Source organism: Lepidochelys olivacea (genome assembly GCF_965140295.1).
Source record: "Lepidochelys olivacea isolate rLepOli2 genome assembly, chromosome: 2".
Taxonomy (NCBI): Eukaryota; Metazoa; Chordata; order Testudines; family Cheloniidae; genus Lepidochelys; species Lepidochelys olivacea.
Window position 1 is genome coordinate 53,669,455 of NC_140412.1, and position 26,528 is coordinate 53,695,982.

General features: G+C 40.5%; 1 protein-coding gene across 1 annotated transcript in view; it reads right to left on the reverse strand.

Moving 5' to 3' along the window:
• The window catches only part of STMN2 (stathmin 2), a 56,531-nt gene that overhangs the window by 15,182 nt on the left and 14,821 nt on the right, over window positions 1-26,528 (reverse strand). The window contains exons 2-3 of the mRNA XM_084619315.1: window positions 6,021-6,116; window positions 5,172-5,344 (exon numbers count right to left, since the gene is read on the reverse strand). Coding sequence (XP_084475441.1) covers window positions 5,172-5,344; window positions 6,021-6,116 — 269 coding nt within the window. The remainder of the gene's footprint in view (window positions 1-5,171; window positions 5,345-6,020; window positions 6,117-26,528) is intronic.

Below are 26,528 nucleotides of genomic sequence, written 5' to 3' on the forward strand. Positions count from 1 at the left end.
ACATGTGAGGTCACATTGTGTGGAGCAAGCTGGCGTCCTCCCATAGTAGAGATCACTGCAACTCCATCTGCTGATGATGCAACCCCATTTGGGATTGCAGCCTACAGTTTGAGAACTGCTACTATAGCCTGTGGTTGAGCTATAGCATATATTTTAGAAAGACATCTGTCAGAGTGAAGGAACATATGTGTTTTGTAGTTTAAGTAAAATAAAGGGGGTTTATCAGCCATAGAAAGGCTTTGAAAATAAAGGAAAAATATGTAATATGGCCTTGAAAAAAAATAGCTTAAAAAGGTGGAAGGAATGTGACATCTAACCAGACAAGTTTTGGGGCGAATGCAAAGCTTGGAATGTGGCTTGACTGGAAAAAATGGACCTAAAAGGATGCTGATAAGATAGGAGGAAAAGTCCTTGAAAAAAGCCTCTAAATTATAGAAGATGGTGACAATTTGGTTAAAAGTTCTGTGGTGAACTGGTAGTAAACTCTGACATACCAGTGTTTATATTGGAGAAAGGGGCCCAGTATCACACTGCCCAAAACTGGTTCTAAGCTACAGTTAGCAATTAGAAGTGACATCATTTGTTTGTTAAAGAGTTTTAAAAGATGAACTTTTAAAGGTTCAATACTAATACCTGCCTGGCCAGTTGGAGCCAGCCAACATGAGTTTAAGCACTCCTCTGTCTAGCCCTTTCGTGAGTACTCTGATCAAATGCTTATGAATGTTTGTTACTGTGTGGGTGTAATAAGAAGCTTATTATTTAGACTTTTTAGGCATGTTTAGAGCAATTGTATAAATATCATTTGATTTTTGGATTGAATAAAGGAATTTGTGGTTGAATTAGTGTCTGGCAATATCCTGTATTAATAAATTAAGAATAATTCCAACCACATCCTACCTTTGAAGACTTGAAGTAACAGAATCCACCAACCCCCTAGGTAAGTTATTCCAACTATTAATTACCCTCATTGTTAAAAAAAAATGCCCTTTTTTTCTAGTCTCAGTTTGTTTAGAGTCAGCTTCCCGCCATTGAATTTTGTTTAGTATCACTGTTTGTCTTTGAGTTACTGTTTGCAAAAGGTAGCTTCTGGAATTGACCTCCCATGCTGTTGCATGCAAAAGCATTTGGAAGGGGCCAAACCAGCGCAACATGTATATAACTTCAAAGCTGCAAAAAATTAAAGAGATTTCATTAGCTCCTCAGGGTGTGGGGTGAGTGGCTGTGTGGAAGGGCAAGGGCATGACCTCTTAGACACGAGGAATAATGCAAGAATCCATGCAGAATCCTTGTCTCTGTCATATCCCCCACCTCCTCACTGTTTGGCGTTTCCTCCACAGTGCTTCCCAGTCTCATTCCCCCATCACAGTGTTGCTGACTGCGTGGCCCTAGTGCTAATAAGCCTTACTCAGTTGGGTGAAACTAACCTCTGCACCTCTTCCTAAGAGAGTGGAAGCCATGGTTTGAAAGTTAAGGCTGCTACAAGGAGAACAAAATAATTCCCAAGGGGAAATTCACAATAAAATCTCCAGCTTTGGCAGGGAAACATGCTGCACAGTGGGCTGCTACCTGGCTTCATTTCCCACTTCAACTGGCCAATCACCTCATGTGAGAGGCGAAGGGGCTTCTGTTGGCCTAGCACAGAAGGAAAGTAGTAGTCTCCAGCTTCTATTTGCCGCCTCCTTTGAGGTTTGTGTCCTTGGCAGCATGTCTAATAAGGCTTTGCTCGACTTTGTGGCATGCAGTGGAGTGGAAAACAGGTGCCTTTGTCTCTAGTGATACTGCCAGAGAAGAGGAGGATCAAATGCCTTTTGCCAATGAATGAAGCAGCATGAAAGATGGCCTCAAAGGAGGTAATGTGTTCCACTCCCACAGCCAGATGGTGAGTACTGCAATGGTGTTAGCAGATAGAGAGGCAAATCTAGGAAAACCGGCCACTCGATACAACAGGGTTTAGACACTGCCCAGGCTGTGATGCCTGGGTGGGAGCTTATCCTTCAACATTAATAATAATGGTATTAAAAAGACACATTGGCTTTACTATATAATTGACAGCATGAATGCTAGAAAATATTACCATTATTCTGCATCCGCTGTGGTGTTATGCATTAGGGACTAGTGCAATTAATTTCCATCCAAATACAAAGCCATTAAGAGGATTTAATTAAATAGGAGTTCTCTACTCTAATCCTAAAACTAGTAGAAATCCCTTTAGTGTCTAATTTTCATGCTGATTAATGGTGATCACAATTTATAATTCAACCTAGGGCTTTTCAAGCGTAGAAATCTGGTGTGATAGCTAAATATTCCAAGGCCAATGGGTATAAATTGTTGCATCATGTTAGAGATTTGGTTGAGCGTTCCATACTGTTAAGAAATAAACTTCTGCTTCTCACAGAGATAATGAGCTCTCATTTTTTAATTGGAAAGGATGATGAGATCTTTCTGATTACCTACTTGGGGAGGAAAACACAGCACCCCCTCACACCGTTAAAATAATGGGATGCAGTATGGAGGAGTCTGTACATGGAATGGAGAACTCCATTGCTATTTAAAGTGCATATCACTTTGAGAAGCAGTATTTTTTAAAAATTCCTCAAACAGCAATACATGTTAATTATAATTTGTATTCTGGTAGGGCCCACAGGAGGGGAGGAAAAGGGGGAGAAGAAAAGAAGGAAAATGATAAAGGGATGAGTATACAGTGATAAAAAGAGTGATAATCAAAAAACTAGGGAACCTAGAGCACATATAAGGAGTCATTGAAATGTATGCATTTTTCATATGAATTTGACAATTTATTAATGAACACTAATCAAATTAACACAGTCCACTCTAACTCCAAAATGGTGTGAAATCAATTAATGACTTTTGTCAAAGGCAATCAATTAGTTATACTTGATTTTATTTAAAACTGTATCCAAAAGATATGATCTAGAATGATTATGCCTGACAACTGTAGCGTGTGGGTAGAAAAGGATGATGCGGATCCTGTGGATCTCATAGGTTACAATAACCCAGCTAGAAAGGATATGTGGAGATCATCATTCAAAATGAACATATTGGTAGGGGAAAAGAAGACATCAATGTTGGCAACTCTTAAGCCAATTTCCAGTCTAATTAAATTATTAGGTTTTATATTGGAAGAAATACACACTCTGATCAGTAAAATAAATTGGCCACGAAGGTTTAGATTTCACAGTGAAATATGCACAAATTATCAAGTTTAACTGCTGCCATTTCATCCCCATTTCTGTCTCTTTATGTCAGCAGTGTTCTAAATGGATTGACATAAGGCTCAGATCCTCAGGTGGTGTAAATCAGCCTAGTCCCATTGAGTTTAATGGGTCTAATTCTCCTCCCACTCCATTCACTTGGATGGGGAGTTACTCCTGATTTAGACTAGTCAGTAACTGAGTGGAGAAGGGGAAGGGGGGAGAGGGTTTTTTTATTTCATTCTTCTGAAAAGAAACAGTCTGGAAGCTGCTGCATGTGGTTACAGGCTGCAGCATGAGCTCATTAATTTCTTTGCTTATTTTCTTCCACCTTTTGACAAAATTCTACAAACTGTGCTCTTAATTTATAACAAATGACAAGATTCAAGAGGCAGATTAGAAAAGGAGTACTTGTGGCACCTTAGAGACTAGCCAATTTATTTGAGCATAAGCTTTTGTGAGCATAAGCTATCAGACGCATACATCTGAAGTGAGCTGTAGCTCATGAAAGCTTATGCTCAAATAAATTGGTTAGTCTCTAAGGTGCCACAAGTACTCCTTTTCTTTTTGCGAATACAGACTAACACGGCTGTTACTCTGAAAAGAGGCAGACTAAAGGCTCAGACAGCTGAGCTTGTTTTACTTTCAGGCACCTTAGAATCATAGAATATCAGGGTTGGAAGGGACCTCAGGAGGTCATCTAGTCCAATCCCCAATTTTTGCCCCAGATCCCTAAATGGCCCCCTAAAGGATTGAACTCATAACCCTGGGTTTAGCAGGCCAATGCTCAAATCACTGAGCTATCCCTCCCCCATGAGGAAAAACAACACCTCAGATTCTCTGTGAGGTGTAGTCACTTTGCATCAACTCACCAGTGAAATGTGAGTCTAATGCCAGCTTAACGGGCCCAGGCAAAATCACCCCAAGATAACATAGATCATTTGGTGGCATAGAGGTTAGAAGCTCTTACTCCACTCTCCTTCTGTGTGGCAGGGAAAAGACAGCCTGGCAGGAGGAAAGGGGGAGTGGCCAGTACTATCTCCAGTCTTCCACTGTATTTTCAGCCTCCTGTGGTCATTGCAGCTTGGCATAATTTAGAGCAGCCCTGAGAATGCTCTAACATAGCACAGGTCTTGTTAGTCCTCCACAGAGCAGCCCTAAGTGCTACAGGCAAGCAAAGATGAGCTTTAAATCACTTTGTACCCATCCCCTGACTTATGCACATTGACCAGAGCTGAGAATCTGGCCTTTTATCCTGTTTTAATAAGACTTAAAATATACATAGTAAATATAGTCTGACCTAATCTTAAATTTATAGAATAGCTAAATCTGTCCTTGAAAATGTTTGACAAGGGAAGACTTCTTTGGCCCATCAATCAGAGTGAAAGCTGGAGAGGGGAGGTATAGTTCTGTCTGCTTGCTCTAAGTACCCTGCATTTGTCTTTTTTTATTGCTAGAAGGTCTGACATCTTTGTACAATGTACACCATGAACACACATGGAAGTCTGAAATGCTGAATAAAGTCATAAAGGGGAACAGCTTTATTCCATATAGGGTCCTACATAGTTCTAGCACTATAAACATGGAGCAAAGATTGTGAATTTAAAGCTCCATAAGACTTCCTGTCCAGAGATACCTTCATTAAATAACACATACTTCCTGCCCATTAGAGCTGGTTGAATTTGGGGGGCAGCGGGGACTGGCTAAAAGGTAGAAAGAAAAAAAACAGTTTGTTTCATTCAACATTTTTAATTTTTTCACATTTCTGATGAAAAATCATCTTACAATGAGTGTACTGTCAGCCATAAATGTCAGTGGAAATAATGCCAGTATTATTATTATAATGCCCACAATGGCTCCTCACTGCAAGATGATTTTTCATCAGAAACTATAGGAAACTTTGTTGCAATTGCATAGGGCAAGGCACAGCTACTAATTTCTTCTAAAAAGCAAAGATACCTTTCTCCTTTCCTCAGCAGCTTCCAGCTTTTTCTGGATCTCCTCACGTGACAGTTCTTTCTTCTTTGGAGAGGCTAAAGTCCGTGGTGCTTCTGAGACAGGAGATGGTGGCTTTAAGATCAGCTCAAAGGCCTGGCCAGAGGCACGTTTGTTGATTTGTTTCACTTCCATATCTAGTAAATAAAATTAAAAATGCTAAACCCACCATCGGAGGAGAGAAACAGCATACTTTGGCAATGTAAGGAAAACAGTCAAGCATGTGTTGAAAACAGCTCTCGTGAGAGGTACATTCCCATTTGTTAGTAACAGTGTAAGTACAAATTCATCCTATAAAGATAAATATGCATGTCATTTTGGAAGGCTATAAAAGCATGTGTATATGTGTATGTGGGGATTTATAGGGTAGTAAAGAAAGCTTTATGTGGACAAATAAATGTGTAAAGCTGGTGTGAAAAATTGTCTTTCACTAGCCCTTGCCATGTTTGGTAGTTGCTTCATGAAAATGCAAGCATATTTTCTTGATTTTCCTGAGAATTACATCAGCTGTGAATATCTGCAATTCCTGGATGAGTAGCATTTCTTGGGGTACTAAGTACAGTATAGCTAATTATAAAATAGCCAGCCATGGGCTTTTTAAAATGAGATTTTAATATGTTGTTGTTAGGGCCAAACAATCACCCCAGTGAGCAATAGGCAATTGGTAAGAACTAACAGCCAGAAATAGCAAGTGAATTGCTAAATCAGCAAAGTATTGACTAAATATTAGAAACTGTGAAAGTGAAATGAGTCATATCCCAGCACTACCAAATTATTTAACAAGCAGGATGGTTTCCAGTGAAGGTTACTCACCATCATATGTATAGATATTCATGTTGCGAGGTTCAGGGTAAAAACAAGAGCAGATCAGAGACAGCATGGACAGCTCCTTCATCTTTTCCTTATAGGCTGAAATAAGAGAGTGTTAATTTACATCAGTTTCCCAAATTTCGTACCGTGAGTTTTTAATTTAGATCATAATTACAATAGTTAGCTATATGTCTGATAGAACATCTGAATCCCAGCCTGAAAGATTTCTCTGAAATGTTTGCCTTTGACCATTGCTTCTGAATATGGGAATCTTTAATAGTATGCGAATGTCTGACACCCTGGACTGCACAGACTGCTTCTGACCCCCATGTCTCCTACAACATTGTCTTAACTTCAGAGCCAATGCCCTCTGGGTGTCTCTGACTTATATTAGCTGAGGATGGCTGATCAGCAATGTATTTTAATATTGGAATCGTGCCATAATCCAGTCTCTCTCTCTCTCTCTCTCTCTCTGCAGCCAGAGGCAAGTGACACTCACACAAACTTTACAGTTCCTCCAAATGCAACTCTCATCAAGATCTCTGAAGTTCTGGTTCATGGATTGCCACTGGCAGATACTAAAGGCGTTGTCTGATACAAATGCAAATGTCATCCAAATAATTATTAAAAAAACCCCAGAAATATGGATAAATTCGTAACAAGATTCTCGGCAAAACTCTTTAGAAATAATACCCTTAATACGCAAAACCTAAAAGGTTTTAACCTGCTGTCCTATTGAATTGATTAGTTAGCTTCCACATCCAGTTCCATTGTAAACCAATCTATATACCAAATACACTGAATGCATCCAATGAAGTGAGCTGTAGCTCACGAAAGCTTATGCTCAAATAAATTTGTTAGCCTCTAAGGTGCCACAAGTACTCCTTTTCTTTTTGAGAATACAGACTAACATGGCTGCTACCTGACAGTAATTACCATTATTTATAATTTTGTATTACAGTAGGGCTTACAGACCCCAGTCAGGGATTGGAGCCCACTTGGGCTAATAATAATAATATATATTATATATTGTTATATAGTGCCTTTCATCCATACATCTCAAAACACTTTAGGAAGCAGGTAAATATCATTATCCACAATTTATGAATGAGGAAGTAGAGACACAGAGAGGGTGAAGTGGCTTGCTCAAGGTTACCCAGCAGGCCAGTAGCAAAGCCAGGAATAGAATCCACGTCTTTTGAATAGTAGTCCAGTGCTATAGCCACTGGTCCATACTGTACAAATGTATCCTGTAAGAATGGATGGGAGGCAAATGCTGAGCATCCAGGGTTTGAAAATTTGCCTCCCATCCACTCTTACAGTATACAAAAAGTGCCTGCACACATGTACCTTCAAAAAGTGCATGCATGCACGTGTCTCTTCAAAACCCACATCTGCACAGAGAAGTGCCTCTTAGAATGAGAAATTATCTAATTGCACACACAGAGGCAGGTACAAGTTAGCCTCTGGAGTATGAAAACATGCCCTAAAATATAATTATTACTGATGTTGTTATAATTGACATAAGCACAAATTCAATCTGGATGTCACTGCACCAATCAATAAAGCTACACCAGTGATGGATTTGACATATTAAGTTTAAAATAATTAATATAAATCAATAGAACTATAAAACTTCCATTCAGTCCTTCATATGCATGTTGCTTGCTCTTTCTGACATTTTGTACTCAAGGAGTTTGAGCATTTACTGCAAGGGGCTGAGGGCCCTCAGCTCTCATGAAAGGCAATGGCAATTAGGGATGCACAAGTTCAGCAGTTTTCAGGGCAAGGTCTTAAATCAGCATTCAGTAGACTACTGCTTAGGGGCAACTTACAGATCTTGATCATGGGACACCAATCAATCCGCCCAGAGCACACATGACCTACTGTATGCCTCATATTAACCAATACTGATCACCAAATACCCCAGCACAAAGTTGCACATAGAGATCTAAGTGCCTGCCTGCTGAGGTTGGCAAGTCTTTGTGGTTCTGTTTATAGATGGTGAAAGAATTCAGTTACGTACAAAACACTGTAAAAACAAGAACAACACTGACTGGATCCCAATCAGGATTTAAACCAAACAGTATTAAGATTTTCAAAGGCACAAAAAAGGACCCCAGAAACATTTTTTGCACTGCTGCTGTTAAAGTAACTATCTTGCCCTGGTAGGAATCTTTGGAATTATGGCAGTCGTTGGGAACATTCCATCATTATGACATTCACATCTGAAAAGGAATTTTTTATGTCCAAATGACATTTACAGTGAAATCACTTGTCTCAGTGACAATTCACATGCTTAAAGTTAAGCACTCTGAAGTGGTTTGCTGGATCAGGGCTACAAAATATCATTGTATATGTGTGTATGAATTAGGTCTCCTAGCAATCCTGACTCTTGTTTTTCAACTTTGCCAGGTATTTGATATTTGCATTTTCTAAAAACATTTAAAACAATCAGAAAAAGTCTTCATCTTTCCAGCTTGTCATCTACAGAACATGGCTTGAAAGATAAGAACATTGTGCTCTGATCTCATTCCTGTTAGTACTGTAGCTGCACTTAAAGCACCTTGGGGGCGGTTCTCCTTTTTCATCCTGGGCAGTGACAGAATTCAGATGATTTGCCAGCTATATAAGTATCATGCTCTGTTTTGTATTGATTTAGTCACTCTTTGCCCTAAAAAGACCTTCAGTCAGAGTTGTAAATTGGCTGAATAATCCTGCCAGATCCAAGAGGCCATTACAGCACCATCAGCTGAACATACAGGTAATATAGCATATTACAGGAAAGGTTGTTCTGTTTTAGGTACTTTGATGGCCAGCATTACTGTAGTATCTGAGCTCCTCACAACCTCTTCAATGTATCCACCCTCACAACAACAACCCTGTGAGGTAGGGAAGTGCTATTATACAGAGAGGGGACTGAGGGACAGAGAGACTAAGGGCTAGTCTACACTAGAATCGCTACAGCGGCGCAGCTGTACCGATGTAGCTGTGTCACTATAGCGCTGCTAGTGTAGACACTTCATACCCATGGGAGAGAGCTCTCCCGTCGGCATCATTACTCCGCCTCCCCAAGTGGCAGTAGCTATGACAGAGGGAGAGCTTCTCCCACGACATACTGGTGCTTAGAGAGGTGTAACTTATGCTGCTCAGTGGGTGGCTTTTTCACACCCCTGAGCAAGTTATACTGAAGTAAGTGTGAGTGTGTACAGGCCCTCCAGCTATGTCTACTCTATGAGCTAAGGATGTAAGTCCCCCGCTTGTGTATACCTACTTGCACAAGCTGTCATTCGGCTAGCGGAAGTATAAATAGCAGTAGACACAGTAGCCTGGGTAGAAGCAACGAAAGCACAGATAAGCTGGACCGAACACAGACCCAACAGAAACCAGTGGATCTGTATTTGGCACAGCTCAGCCATGGCTCCATTGCCACCACTCACGCTAGCTTGATGAGAGCTAGGGTGACTACGTGTATGCGAGCAGGGGAATCACACCCCTAGCTCATAGTATAGATGTAACCTAAGTGACTTGCTCAAGTCACATGGGATGTTTGTGGCAAAGCAGAGCATTGTACCTGAGTCTCCGAAGTCTTAGGTTAGCTGCCTTGCCATTGAGCCATCCTTCATGGAAAAACAGTTTTTTTTAATTCAAAGAGCATTTTGGTAAAACCATATATTTGGAGACACAATGTTTATGACTGTGTAAGGGACAATAACTCACTTTATTTTTCAGGTGAAATGTCATGTAGCAAACCCTTTTTGATCCCTCTCCATTAAATTCAAATCAGGAACCTATTTAACATGTATTTGCCAAAACCCTGTGGCTTGTTTTTTTTTTTTTTTTTAAACTACTCTGGCAGTCCACACCAGGTATAGAATTTAAGAACCATCCTTTAATTTAGTGAAGGGGAAAGAAGAAGTTCACTAACAGTAGTGATTCAGTTTGGTGGAAAACCCTGCACAATGCTCTAAGTGGTAGATGATACCGATCATGACAATTTATAAGAATTAGAGTAAAACCAATGAGCATATTTTAGCAATGGGGCAGGTGCAAACTCAAAAGTTGGGGGAGGGATTTTTTAAATTTAACTTTATTTGTTCTGAATTTTGAAATTGAAGGAGATGGGAAGGAAGATGGGCATAATTTAAAGTCCACAGGACTTTTTTTCTTTGACTTTGAACCAGGCCTAGACAACTGGATCACTAAGCTGTTCTGTGCTGAATGTCTCATCTGTTTTATGTTTCATAGGCTAGATAACAACATAAATTGATGTAATGTGTCACGATGCAAAATGCCCTTTGTGGAAAAGAGGTGGGGGAGGGGGAGAAGCACTGAAAAAGTGTTAATACTATCTTAATAGTATTGTACTTTCAGCTTTTCTATGCATTTTTTTTATGAGCTGTCATAATTAAGAGGGACCGTTCTGTTTAGCGTTTTCTTTACCTACAGCTAAAAAATTGCTGCGTGGGCAACCTCTGGGTGGTGACCGCTAATTTCATATAATCGCTCTCCCAGTAAGATGCTTTTCCTGTTTGCTTTCATGTCTGTGAATGAACCCTCCGTTCCTACAACCACATTCTAAATTCCGATCCCAGAAGAATATGATACTGCAAGTGACATCCACTCATTCACACGCTGTATCCATATATGAATGCCAGTTATCTTCCTCTGTGTGTCATAATGACCGTGATTAGCTATCAACATTTGGTTAAGATTTTCAGCCATCTCATTTTATCATTTAAAATAATGTGTTAACTGAAATATAGATACACAAAAGTGATGGCTCTTTTTGCTGATTCGTTTAAAACTTGTAAAGAAAATCATGATTATAACAAGGTGTATTTTCCAGGATCAGTTTTACAACTGGCTTTGCTAATTGTGCGGATCCTCATTCAGTTGCATATTGTGCACATAACTGTGTTAACTACTTCTGTAGTAAATGATGATAATCTTGAGATTGCAATGATCTTTGATAAGGAAATGACTAGTAAAAAAATATGATATTGACTAATGAGGGAAATAGAACCTTCCCAGACTTATAGTTTCAATTACAGCATATAAGGCCTTTAATTGTCTAGATCTAGTATTAAAGTCGGTGCGGGGGACAAGGGGGAAAGCAGGGGTGCACTGGTGCTACCCATTGGCTAAAAGCAGAGGGGAGCTCAGCTTTGCCAACTCTTACAATTTGACTGGGAGTCTTGTGATAGTGTATTTCTTAATGCCCTGGCTCCTGGAATCATGTGAATATATTAGAATCCCAGCTTTCAATTTTCTTTTTAAAAAGTAAGTTTCTCGTTCTCATGGTTGTAGAGAAAACTGTGACCTGTGTGTGCAGCCTGAAGGCTCAGAAAACAACTAAAATTTATTGCCAAATTTATTATTATTATTTAAAAAAATCATTTAAAGTCAATTTCATGATTTTGGGGGCTTGACTCATAATTCTGAGCACTTGGGGCTGGCAATACTGGAAGCGCCCCCTCCTCTCCCTGGCTCAGGTAAACAACTTCCTGGACTGATCCCCCTTCTTCTGGACTGGTGCAGTGAGAACTTCCCATCTGGTTTCAGTTTGCTTTAACCACCGTTTGAGTCTGAATTACTTGTATACTCATCTCACTCTGTTTCCCTCTCAGGCATGTCAGGCAACTGACATGAAACAGACTGTTCTTGAATTCCAAGGCTGTAGCTCAAACTGGACCATCAGCAAAATTACCTTGGATCAGGAATCCTATCTATGGAATTCCCTCAGTGAAGAATCACTCCGTTGCTGCCCCCAAGCTGCTTCTATTTAGGTTGCTATATCTCCGCCCATTCTGCTATATCTCTTTCCCACCAGCTCTTCCTCTTTGGATTATTCCCTTTTGTCTAGTTTGTTTAGGAAAATGTCTAGTATCTCTAAGCTGAGGTATAATTTAATTTTACTTTCAATATTTTTGAGCTTTCTGGACACTCTGCCAAGAAACAGATGCTTCAGAAATCAGTCAATGTATTAGAAAAAAAATAGCAGTGTTTCCAGCTCTTCTGATTTACTTGGGAGTTTCATGATATTTGGAGTTTTTTCTTCAGTCCCCAAGACCAGGAGTCATGGGATTACATGAGACTCTCACTCAGCTTTCATTTTAAACAAAAGTAATTTCTATCCCTCAGGATTGTGGAGAAAAGCTTGTCAACATGAACCCAAGTGTACACTCAAGGCAGAGAAACCAGAAAATTATTATATATTTTTTTTAAAAAATCTCATTTTTAAGCTAATTTCATGATTTATGGGGGCCTTTGAATGTTTGTCATTGGCAATGCTGAAAATAGGTTAAAATGAATAGGATAGTCAATTTTGCTGTTAAAAGATATTTGCTAATGAAGCAATATTGAAGGGCTGGGAAATCACTTGGATAATGGTACAATTCAAAATAAATGTTGAAAATAGCATATTTTAGTGTACTTTACTAAGGCAGCGTGAGGGCTCAGAAGCCTTGAACCTAGGCCTGTGGGTTTCCAGGCTATGCACAGACTGTTGCTACCCAGCAGCACAGTCAAATTCTTTGAGAAGGGGGCTAGTGAAGCACTAGCTAACAAAGGGCCTTGCCCATGAAGTTCCTGATTAGTGGAGATGTCCAGCTTCTCCCCTCCCCCGCTCCCATCAATTGGCTGGGACACCCTACTTAAGCCAGAAAGAGGCTCAGGAAATTGAACAACTAGGTGAATCCCTGGAGGGCTACTATGGACCCTGCCTCACTGCAGAACCCTGCCTCCCAGCCTGTTCCTTTCCTCCTTATCTCAGACCCAGTCTGTTCCCAGTTCCTGCTTTCCTGCTTCTCTCCAGGTCCCTGCTCCTAGCCCTGATGCGGACTGGCTTGGCACCCGACTCTGCTTCTGGTTCCTGATTCTAACTCTTAGGCATGACTGTCCTGGTCACTACAGACATGTATCTAATGGAGTGCAGTTTCTTTGGACCATTGGGTTACGTTAATTAGAGGGATAAATATGAAAATAAAAAATATGCTGGGAATTTCAAAGGAACCTAAGGGACTTAGTTGACTAAATCCCCTGGAAACTCAGTGGGAATGGTGTGCCTAACTCCCATAAAAAGAAAAGGAGTACTTGTGGCACCTTAGAGACTAACAAATTTACTTGAGCATAAGCTTTCGTGAGCTACAGCTCACTTCATCGGATGCATCATGAAAGCTTATGCTCAAATAAATCTGTTAGTCTCTAAGGTGCCACAAGTACTCCTTTTCTTTTTGAGAATACAGACTAACAGGGCTGCTACTCTGAAACCTAACTCCCATAGACTCCTTCAAAAATCCTAGACTTAGTGATTAAATGGCATCCATTTATCAGCTTTTGAAATGTTCTGAATATAATATAGTGTACACTGTCTGTTTTCTCAAAGTGGGCTGTTACATGCATATATGCTGACTTTCTATTAATACAGAATTCTTGACCTGCATGGTTGTGTGAAGAAGGTTGAAAAGTCCCTTGCATTTCAGAGCACAGTGTGGGCCTCTATGGGGGCCTTCTGTTCTGTGCAGGTGGTGATGGTGGGATTTGTGAAGAGGGGAGGAATGACTCTGCCACCCTCCTCCCCACAGCACACCAGCCAGTGCCGTGAACTGACGTGGAGGAATAAATAATTGGCTACTGGTATAAACCAGCAACAGATTACTGCCTGTCTGGAGAAAGCAGAGAAACCAGGGAACAACTTAGGACAAAGTCACAATTCATTGCATGCTCATTGCCCTATAGTCAGGGCAGATTGTTATGTCACAACATAGACCACAGAAAGTTTCCTATTAATCATTTGGGCTATTTGTTTACATTTGAAAGCAGATTAATAAGGAATATAAATGCTATTTATTCATTGACATTTGACAAATGAAAATATATCTGTTCATTATCCCTTTGCTGAATCTGGTCCATAAATAATAACCCATCAGGGACCTTGGCCAAGTTCTTCCTTCACACCCAGTCAGTTAATCAGTGCCCCGTGGTACTGTACGTCTCCAAAGGACAAAGACTAATGCACTGCCACTGTGCTATTTCTTAGTTGTCACAAAGCACAACTCCTAACACAGTCCACTTCCTTCCCCGCATCTCTGCTCTCCAGCTTGTTGTCAAATCGTCAGCCTTCCGGGATGAATTCTAGTTATTGAACCTGAATCCAATTTTATTGTCTGCTTTGGAAAAGACTGCTAGGCAGAAAGGTAAGAGATCAGATTAGATGAAGCATGAAATGCAAGATACACAAGGTTCATATCACTGTGGTATACTATAACCACATTTATATTGATTTCTCGGGGACTTCACTGACAAAAACACTGTTACATTCTGAAGGTTAACTTTGTTTATACTGACTTTGATGTGCTGGGCCCTTTTGCTTTGTAACAGAAATACTGTCAGGGTGAGGGTTGTATTATTCCTTTGAATGCCAAACTCAGTCATCTTTTAGCTGGTAATTCTTTTTGTAATCCACAGAAATGTGCTGCATCCTTATTGTCAAATGAAACAGGGATTATATGATCATAATTGTGATTGATTTCTGATGGATTTAAATATAGCAGAAGCACGTGGAAAGGTTAATATCTGTATTTGGCTCACATTTTGTGTTTTCTCATTCTTTTAGGCAATATTATAGGCAACTCACAATATCATTTATAAAAATCCCCAGTGATTTTTAAGGGACTATTTCCTTAGCATCATTATTCATCGTTTTATAGCATCTGAAAGCGTGCTTGGTGCTGGAAAGAGAGCACAAGAGACTGGTTTCTGTGCTGCAGATCTCCCTGTGTGAATAATGGACTTGACAGAGAAATGAGACCATAACATCCACCAGGAATGAAAAGGGAAGAAGAAGGATATGGGTGTGATGGTACCCAAGGTGGTGTGACATCTCACTACTACCTTCCCCTTAGCGTGAAGCAGTCTTGTCTGTGCCTGCTGTGGATCAGCTCCCTGAAACCACCACCCTCTGGCAACATAGGTACTATCTTCCTGACCCTGCAGGCCTTGCTCTGTCTGTACAGCTAGCAACAGGCCCACACCAACCCCTGAATACTTTGAGCTATCCCTGTAGTGTTCAGCCCCTTGCCCACTGAATTACCAGGCTTGCTGTTCCCAAGGGAACAGTACACACTAGCTTGTAAGAGTCAACTCAGGACCAGGACTTTGCTTAGCACCACAGCACTTAGATAGACTTATAGTGGAAAAAAAAAGAATGTGTATTATCAAAGAATAGAGATGCAGGTTATAATGAGTAAGAAAATTAGAAACAAATGATTACATATACAACTAATCATAGCATGCTTTCTAGAGACTAAACTTAGCTAACAGGTTAACCTGCTGTCTAAAGAAGCCTATCTCATCCAAAGTTCTCGCCAGCATTTTCAACCAAGCCTAGCTGAGATCCCATGATCATGAAGCAAATCTGCTGTCCTTTTACTTCCTAGGTGAGGGGTGCCTGCTCTGCCCTCCAAACAGCCAAAAAGGGGCACCTCAAGATCAGGTTCTCCCCTCCCACTATTTTCTTTTCCAGTTACTTTCGTTTTGAAGGTCTTACAAGCCTTTATTTGCATTCAGTTCAGACTCGTGATAGAAGACCCATTGTGAATGAGACAATGCTCAATTAAACAGCTAGATGGATAGACATCTCTTGTCAGACAGAAAACCTGTTTTTCATCTTTGCTGATGACCAGCCCCCCCAGATACAAACTTTGAGAACATATTTGCAGTATATATACATGAATCCTTACACAACACCTGTACATGCACTGGGCAATGATATTGATGACAGGTGACACACCAGATTTTATTTGAGACATCACCTGACTCTCTGGTGTGTATATCCTAGTTCACCAAAGACTCAGGAGATTACTGTAACCCCTCTGCACCCCCTTGCCAGTTGGCATTGAGGTCCTGGGGTCACAACAGGTAACAGAAATACAGCTATGTGGGCTTTCTGCATCAGCCTTGGTGGCTGAAAGATTTTGGCTTTGGTTTTTTATGTGTAAATGTACTTTTTTGTTTTTGTAGATGATGCTGCAGAAGTGAGTTTTTAGGGATGAATTAAATTGAGGGCTCTGATCATGCAAACACTTGTTTGCTGTTATCAGTAGCCCCATTGATTTCAACTATTGGAAATAAAGTTATCATATGCATAAACATTTGCAGGATTGGGACCTAGATGAACAAATACTTGTGGGGACGCAGCAGTGGAGACAGGACTGGACAATGAATTGAAGCCCATAGATTGCATCCAATGTATTGTCCTCTAACTGTAATGAGAATGGGTGCTGTTTGTAGTGTGTTCACTCTGGTGACAAGTATTGACACAGGGCTGAAGTAATATGTACTCTCTGTAGTCTTGTAACTATTAAAGCAAAACAAAACAAAATCAATTTGTCCAACTCCTGAAATCCCTACTCATGTTTTACTCAGACTTTATTCAGACTAAGCTCACTCCACATTCAGGGTTTGGCTCATTGACTTTTATGCTGGACTCTCTGTGAGTTCTGTGTGTGGGGAAACTCAGTCAGAATGAGAATGAATTCATTTTCTACCAGCTTTGTTTAACTTGAGTATTAGACACCAAAATTCTAATATCCAATGCCCAGGGCTCGAAAACAAGCAGTACTCACTGAATGCCATACAATACCTCTATGAAACCACTACTTTGTTCTCCAGAATCTCAGCTTTTTAAAAAACTTTACAAACTTTTTTCATTTAAAAAAAGAGTAAGCTTCTACTCTTGTTATACTTGAAAAGAAAAACCCCATAAATATGAACCAAGTGTAACTAAGGACTTGTCTACACAGGGAAGCAATTGTGGAATAAGGTAGGGTGTGGATTTAAAGTGGAATGGCTATTTCTGCACTAGTTCTCCATGAGGACACTTATTCTGCGCTTAATCCAAAATGGATTAAACTAAACCACGCAAAGGCACTCTTAGTGTTTACATGAAGAGCTGGTGTAGAATAGCTCTTCTACAATAATTAAAATTAATTAATAATAATTACACACATAAGTATTATAAATCATACTTATTAATTTAATAATCATTCCACACTTAGCAGTTACAGGTTATTTCCCAGTGTAGAGAAGCCCTGATACAGAGAAGTGTGCTTGAGTCTGGAGCGAGCCTGGAACAATAGCTCTGACTGAGGAGTGTGACTTGCCCCATTCATTAACTCAGCTGCCCAGCCATGTAATTGAAATGTCAACAGTTAACTATTTCATTCCTTGTGCAAGAAATTCGAGGGAGGCTCACAGAGCTGCATGGTGTATTGTGAGTGACAGCTCACTTGGATGCCACAAGTGGATGGCATTTGGGGAATCCTACTAATTTTCCCCCCCAGTCACGAAGAAGTCTAGAGAGTTTAGGAAAGTCACAGGCTTACTGAAGTCCCAGTGAGGGGGAGCACACACTATTATATCTGAGCCATCTATAGTTACCAGCATCCAGTTTTGGTGACTCACATCACAGAGCTTATTTTGTAGGTGGAGCGTGGAAGAATGCCATCACCTTTCCCTCTAGGCCAGTGCTTCTCAAGCTATCTGATGTGGGGGACCGGCAATATTTTTTCCCAATGTACGCTCAGACCAGCAGCCAATGGCTCGCGGACCACCACCGGTCCGCGGACCACCACTTTGAGTAGCACTGCTCTATGCAATCTTACCCTTGGCTGTGACTGAATGCATAGCACAACTCAGGATGGAGTGTTGTGAGCACAAAGATCACTTTAAGCCACTCTTGCACTACCCCACTCCTGGGCTATCTGTGTACTGGACTGGTTTCTCCATTGTAAATTAGATCAGCCTAAAGACTGCTCTAAATTATGCTCACTGCCAGTGACCTGAAGGTTCTGGTATGGTACACAGAGATCAGCAGTATGCAGGAAAGCACTGGCTATGTCCCCTTTTGCCCCTAGGAATGTTCCCTGTTGTGGCTGGTGGGAGAGATGGCATAGGAGCCACACTGTGGCCAACTCTGCTGGCTTTACAGCTGCCATGCAGTGTGGCATAGTGCAAAGTAGCTCAGTGCAGGGGAGAATCTCTCCTTGTTTTCTGAATGAATTTTTGTAGATCATGGGAGAAGCACCATTAATAGTATACGTTTTGTTGACTCTCAGGCAGTGATCCTCAGTTGTTTTTGAAGAAACCAGAATGCTATCAATGGTGCAATTTATAAGCAGGCTCAGAGGATCAGAAAGCAAGGCAATAAGATGAAGTTTTTAAGGAATCCATCACACATTGGTGTATACGTCGGCAAGGTAACTGATGACCTGCCAAAATTGAAAGATCAGAAACTCAGGTTGGAATGACAACAATTGAGGATATTGATGCCCTATCAAGGGAAATATTAGCTGAAATAAATGGTAAAAAGATGAATCTTCTGATTCATATCACAAGCATCTCGGAAAATAACATTTGGTATTGTGAGATGGCATATGGGGCACACTGCAGGAATGAAAATCAGTAGAGGTGGGACCAAGATATATCCAATCTGAAAGATGTGTTGGGAGCAGGTTTTACCACCCACCCATGCTTTTGAGTGCAATATTGTGCTACCTGTAGTCTTGAAACAAAAAACCCAAAACTATTTGACCAACTCCTGAAATCCCTGCTCAGTTTTCACACAGACTGTACACAGACTCAGCTCTCTCTCACTTAAAGATTTGGCTCACTGATTTTTATATTGGTCTCTCTGTGAATCCTGTGTGTGGGAAAATCAGCCATAATTCAAACAAATTCATTTTCTACCAGCTTTGTTTGACTTGGACATTAGACACCAGAATTCCAATATCCAATGACCAGGGCTTGGAAGCAACTGGTATTCACCAGACGTCATACAAGCACCTCTCTGAAACCACTACCTTGTTCTCCAGAATCTTAGCTTTCATTTAAAAAAATGAGTAAGCTTCTAGCTGTTACAGTTGAAAAGAAAACCACAGAAATATGAACCAAGTGTAATTAAGGACTTGTCTACCCAGGGAAGCTATTGTGAAATAAGGGAAGGTTTTTGGATTGGACACCAGGGATCAAGCCTTTACAAAGGACCCTGTATGAATTGCTGAATTCATTTGCAAACTTCATGGCCTGATTATTGCAGGAGGGATAGCTCAGTGGTTTGCGCATTAGCCTGCTAAACCCAGGGTTGTGAGCTCAATCCTTGAGGGGGCCATTTAGGGGTCTGGGGCAAAAATTGGGGATTGACCCTGCTTTGAGCAGGGGGTTGGACTAGATGACTTCTTGAGGTCCCTTCCAACCCTGATGTTCTATGAAAATGATGACGACAACCACCTTTGGCGTTACTGAAGAATAAACCTAAAGAGGGAAAATGAAGAAAAGGCAATCCAGAAAAACTGCTCATTCTGTTTAGAAAATATATGAAGCATTACAATTCTGATTGTCTTTTTTGGACAATAATTCTAATAAGAATGCGGAATTGCATAGCAGACGTCCAGCCCAGTGTGAAAAAAGTAAATGGTACAAATCTAATCTCTTCTCATGGCAATTAAAGTTTTTTGTTTGTTTGCAATTTTGCAGCTCATTTTGGAGGCTATATCAACAAAGTTATGTAGGCTTGAGCAGAAGTATTTGTGATGTTTTCTAGCTCCAAAGATTTTTTTATAAAAACAAAACAAAACCCTAATTTTAATGGAATCAAGCATTAATGTCAAATGTTCTTCATAAGTTAACCCAGAATGGTAGCGCAATCAATGAGCATCGTGGAATACTTCCCCAAAGCACTGGAAACAGTTAATGTTAAGGACCAGGTTTTAGCCCTCGGCCTTCACCTGTTCATGTGCAAAATGGCACCTGCACATAACTATGCCCTTTAAATGCAAGCCCAGTTTTTCCCCTGAATTGGATAGCTTTGCAGTATGCCACCAGTGTGCAGCAGCATAGCATATGGACCCACAAAACCCATTTGGAGCCCTGTACAAACAGATGTTAGACTATTTAAAGGGTGCACACAAATGTCTAGTTTTTTTGCATCTGCAGTATGTAGGCACAAATATGTGCATAATTAATTTTGAGCATGTAGATACAAAGGGTGGTGACAGACTTAACTGAACATTTACCCATAATGTTCAAATTAATCAGTGATCACTTCAGTGGGTATTCTCACCAAATTAATTACTTTATATGGCAATGGTATGATTTGTATTTAAGGTGCATAGTAGGATTCAAATATTCCTGTTCATTTTATTTTCTGATGCCACGAGGTTAATGCTCTGGAAGTTGTTAACTTACCACTTTATATTATTTTTGTTTCCATAATTCTGCTTGGTGAAGCTATGAAAAACCAATTTGTAGAATCCTGATCGTTATGGTCACTTGTGACACAAGTTAATGGGGTTATTTTGTTGAGCTAATGCAACCATATTGTCAAAATGATATTTTAATGCTGTTTTCTTGTCCCAGAAGAAAAAAAAATCATATAGTGGTTCACAGTGCATTTGAGAACAGAAATGCATATGCTGTCCAGGCTTCAGATCAAAGCAGTTATAAAAAGCCACTGGGAGTTGGGATGTTACTAACTGTGGGCCCCTAGCTCTGTGTATGGAAAGGGGACACTCCATGTACAAATCTCTCGCCTGTGTGGAAGAGGGACTCTATTGTCTCCACAACATTGTCTCCACCCTGAACTTCATGGGGGCCTCAGTGTGATATAAGGGCCTCGCTGGGGGAGATATGGATATGACAGAACAGGAGGGGGCAGGATGGGGTTGGGGGAGATGCATCTTCTCCCTCACCAGCTCTGCAAAACCTCAGCAATTAAGATAATATAAGCCACAACCTGTATTCTCTCTTCTGCTTAGCCCTTCCAGGTATCCTATGGGCCACCCTGTCCAGAGAAGCCTCTGGTGGCTCAACTCCAGTAGGACTGAGGGGACTCTTAACGGGTGCCAAAGCTGGTGCATAGGCATTGCGGTTTCTTGTGCATCCCTAGCATCCATTCAGATCCCAGGAAATCTGCCAGATATTTGGGATAGGCTCCAAAGCTTTTTCTTTGGAGGGAGCAAACCCTGCCTCCCTCCCCAGCAGTACTTTAAGTGGTTATCTCTGCAAGAGGATCCTCTTGGAGCTTTCCTCCCACAGATTCCCCTCACACAGGAAAGTCTGATTGAGCCATTGCAATGGACTATGTAAAGAAAGAGCCAGAGGTGCCTTTTAAACTGGGGAGTGAATTCAAAGATTCAGTGTTCCTATGGTGGTTCTATTTCCTTTCCAACTACCTGTGCTCCCAGCATTCCCCTTTAATGATGGTTTATAGTTGCCTGTCACTGGTGCCTCTAGGAAAGTGAATGTTACTAATGCCGCCCTGCAGAAGACCGAGGGGGATATTCATTTTTAGGATACTCATCTCACTTCTCAGGAGGTCACCCCCACTCTCTTAGACCATCTTTAATGGACAAACATGGTGCAAGGCGGTTGTGTGTTTTAGTTCTGCATCAGTGGTTCACAGCCTTTTTGGGTTCACAGCCCAGAAAATAGCCACAAAATATTACCCTACAACCCACCATATCACTCACTCCCTTATGTGGCAAAGGACTGTGGGATTTGGGTCATGGGATGTGAGTGACAGATGTAAAAAGGATTTGGGAGCATGTGCTGCTGGGGTGAGGTAGATGCTCTTGGGGTTTCTGGCCACCTGTAAAACACTCTGCTCTGAGGGTTGATGCTGAATACCGTGCATGGGGAGGGGATGGAGGAGAAACTTTTGAGTCCGGTGCTGGGCAGGAAGAGGTGGAGCGTGGGCAGAGGCTGCAGCAGGAGGAGAGAGTGAGCTTCCTTCCTCTACTGCCAACCCCCACAGTAACAGGGCTCTGTTTCTTCTCATAGTGCCATAATATAATAATAAGGTCTTAGAGACCCAGAGATTTTATAGCTCTCAGCTGAGGGGCGCAAAGCACTGAGTATCCCATTGCCACCCTCTTTTGGGTCACACCCCGTTGAATGAGAATTGCAGAGATGCTCGGAAATTAGCAGAGTAGCTTCCATTCACATTCTCAACTGCTACAGTCTCCCTCAGGCCAGCCCCTGATTTTATGTAAGAAAGCCAGATACTTTTCTTCTTTTATGCTTTAGAAAATAAAAATGGAGCCCACAGTTTAAAAGCTCTACTCAGTGTAGTTCTAATGCAATGACACTCATTCTGAGATTGCTTTAGCTGCCTGAGGTTTTAGCTAAATGGGGCTTTTATTATATTATGGCACTCTGAGAAGAAACAGAGCCCTGTTTCTGTGGCAGTCTTTGCATCCGTTCTGCCACATAACTTTATTTTTATATTGTTGTGCAAACCTGCAAGTGCTTGAGTTAGAAACATATATCAACATGGACCTGATTACTCTGTTGCTCAGGCAAAACCCTCATGGAAGCTAATGGGAGTTTCACAAATAAGGATTGCAGGATCAGGTCTTCATAGATGGGTTGGGTTTTTGAATAGATGGATTTGCAGCCCTCCCAAAACGTCATTGTTTTTAAGGTGTATCTTTCATATTGTTTGTTCAAATAGTTTTTGCGCACTCAAATTCTTTCCCCTGCACACATGGGTTAGAATCTGCCACCTCTGTGACAGGTGTTAGTACTGCAACAGTGTGCATGCAAAGTTGTGGGTACATAAATAGGAGCTGGTTGAAGTCCCAACAAAAATGAGACTCAGCATCTTATACAAATCGCACACAGCAGCCAGACTATTGGTCTCTAAAAAGCATAAGGTAATATGTGAATTACCAAATAACACTGACACTGCAGTATTTGGTAGACTAGTTCCCCATGTGTGATGTACCCTCAATGTGACTTTGTAAATAAAAGACAAATCAAGAAATAATTAGCTCTGGCTTTAAAAGCTTTTTGAAACTATCAGTAGTCTAATGCAATATGTACAGATGGCTTACTAAAAATTTGCTTAAAGCCAAACAGTTCACTCCAGCATTTCCAGTGTCAGAATGTAGTTACTAATGTGGCTTTGAAGATAATCAGCATGCAACCAGAATCTTAATCTCTACACAGTATATAAAGTATCTTAAAGTAATTATAAGGTTCAGATGTGAAAGCAAATGGATTCTCTACAAGTTGCCACAGTCCACTTACCTCAATCCCGTTGTATCTAGGCACTATACTATGTATTACCCTGTGTCAAAAATCTCAAATTCCTGCCCAAGGTGCCTACGTAGTGTGGAATCTTCAGGACTGCCATAGCTGCACAAGCAAACTCTCATCCTGAGGTTTCTATCTTGTCCCCAGCCATGGCCGTATAGTGTCTATGAAACCACCTAAGCTTCATCTGCTTCTCCATTGTCTTGCCTCTTGTGCCGTGACTTACATCTGTGCAAAATGAAGTCACAAGAGGTGTAAACTGCTGCCACTGGTGAACTGAGTGGAGAATTCTGAGGGGCTAGCATTTTGCAATCACTTTGCTCCAGTGTTAATGACAAAGCTAAGGGTAAGGCAGTAAAGAGTCAGGTCCATGGACTCCCTACGCCCATGGAATCCCTGTGCTAAAATGTTTACAGTCTAAGCAGAAGACACAGACAAAGGCTGGGAGGGGAAACAGAGGGGCAGAGAGGTGAAGTGACTTGCCCGGGTCACAGGTCTCCTGACTCCCAGTTCAACAACCGCACTGCCTCGCTTCTAACATAGTGGGGTGTTGTGCATTCTGGTTGGCCAAATACTGTTCAACACAATGCTCCTGCAGATTAAAGCTAACTAAAGTATAATTGTTATTGCCTATCTAATGAACCCATTTTTGATTAAAACAATACTTTCGCTGTGGGATAAATCCTTGTCCTGAGGCCTGGATGATTGTATGCAATGTCTTAGCACAACAGGGCTATGCTGATGGCACTGGACATTGTGTAAGACTTAACTCAGAATTTCTTTGCTTCTCAAGTTTTACATCTCAACCTCAGCATCATGTGTTTTGGAAGGGTAGCATTATGGTAATTTTATTTTTGATAATGATATTGTCTTCCATTTGGGATCACCCTGATATCTTAATGTGGTCTGGACAGACTTTCTCTGATGATTCATCACTTGATCTTGTGTGGACTATTGACAAACGGATGTCATTTTATTTCATGTTGACGGAGCAACACCTTGACTAGACTGTAGTGATGTAATCCTGATACACTGGTTGTCTTGCCATTGTAATCTGGGTTCCGAAGACTCACACTGTTGTTTGATTTCATCTTGGCATCACAGCATCTTTATTTTTAGTTTGACTTGATATCTCTGTTTACATTCCCAGCAAAACTTGCATTGACATTACTATCAAATCACTGAAATCACTCTGTGGCCTTTCTCAAGAGGGCATGAAATTAGCTGTATTACCGAAATATTGTGAAATATGACCAGCTTTTTGTTCTGTGTTTGGACAGTGGCTAGCTCAATGAGCTCCTGGTCCATGAGCAGGGCTCCTAGGTGCTATTGCAATACAAATAAATAATGCTACTAAGTAATAATAATACTGTTCTTGCTCAATTGCTATTCTCAAACTGTAGGGCCACCTCCTTAACTGGTGTAAACTGGCATAGTTCAATCAAAGTGTCATAACTCCATTGATGAACCCAGGGCATTTTACAGCAGCTGAGGATCTGGGTCAGAAACCAGATCCAAATAGTTGCTTTTAGTTGATCTGCAATTGGAACACAGGTATAGAAAATGAGTTTGATAATGAGAATGGATGTCGTAGGATGAATAGGTGTATCCAAATTTCTTATTAATAGACATCATATTCCACTCTTAAGAATATATTTTAAAATTTCTTAGACTGCTTTTTTAGTACTTTTTAAATTGTGCTTTGAAGGCACCATTGCAAGAGTTCAACTTCATCATAACATCAGGCACGGAAAATGAGCTCCTAAATTAAATTACATGGTGTATTTCTCTGTCTGTTTTAGACAAATTTAGCCCTGAGTGAAATCAGCTAAATAGAAATTTCTATTAATATGTAGAATTAATGACATTATAAATTGCAATACAGGCAGGCTCTTGATTTTTATTTTTGCATAATTAGAGATGTTCAGTGCTTGCTGAACCATTAAAATGAGGGCTAAACCTATTGCTGTTACTCTCACATTATAACTACCTTGAGAATCCATTTTAGAGATAATATATTGCTGTAAGAGCTGTGAAAGCAATGCCTCAGGTTAACCTAGATATGTCATCTAAAGAAACTCCTATTTTAGAGTGTCTTAAAAAAGCACAGTTACCACGCAGGATCTTGTTATTTTCAGAAAATGATTTCTGTTATCTGACATAATTTTGATTAGTATAATTTTCAGCATTCTGCATGAAACATACTTAATCCAAAAGCCAAATATGTGTAACAGTTTCCTCTTTTGTACTCCACAATTACTATTGTGTTTTCCCCCACTGCTGACTAAATATCAGAATGCAATAGATAGCACAGGCTGGGATTTTAAAAATCCCATTTTGTATGGAAACTTGGATTCAGGATATTCCATAGGATATTTTAAACAAAAGACTTCCCATCAGTTTGGGGAAAAAAAGAAAAAAGATTAGTTTGGATGCTTGTGTACGCTTCCAACTGTCATATGTAAGTGGTGTATTTAAGTGATAAAAGATATGTATTATAGCGTGTTAATTAATAATTGTATTTTAAATGTGTATGCCAGAAGAAAATAATTAATGACACATTATAGCAGACTATGGCAGCTAGCGAAGGCCACAGTTGAGTCTTTACTTACACCTGGTCTACCCTACGTTTTTGTACTGAGAGAACTATGTTGGTGAGGGGTGTGATTTTTATTACTATTATTACAACCTCTCATATGGATGCAGTTATACTGGTATAAAGGGGCGTTATTACAAGCATAGTTTATTCTCCTTCCTGTACAGGAATAGCTCGAGTGGTATAAATACTTTTATACTGATGTTTCTGCATCCCCACTGGGTGGGGTGGGGTGACACTGCTTTAACAGTAAGGTATAGTTAAAGCAGTACAACTTTTGGGGGTAGACAAGTTGAGGCCCTGATTCAGGAAAGCATCTTAACTAAGGAAAACCCTTAAGCACATGCTTATATTTAACAATAGGGGAAACTACTTTTGGTGCAAAACTCTTGCTGTTTTGAATAACTTTGAAAGCACAGCACAAAGTATGCAAAGATGTACATATAGTCAAGTCCCACCACATATCTACAGAGCAGATTTTGTTCTCAGGGAAACACAGGTCCTTCTAAGGAAAACATGAGAATAACCAGACAGCAAAACCATCAAAATCTTAACTTTTGGTTTTTTTGTCAGATTGAAAACGGAGCATCCACCTGGAACTTCAATGTTAGTTGTGTTCACAGTGAGGAGGCATTTTCCGAGCATTTAAGAACATGCATCTTCTCTATTCACTGTAAGGCATCCTTGGAATATAGTCAGGCGGGCACACTTTCAAGATTGCCTAGAGATGTCCAAACATCTGAGTGCCCTTGCTAATGAAGCCAGCTATACTGCTTGAAGAGTGGAGAGGAGGAGGAGATAGAGGAAAATATTTACAA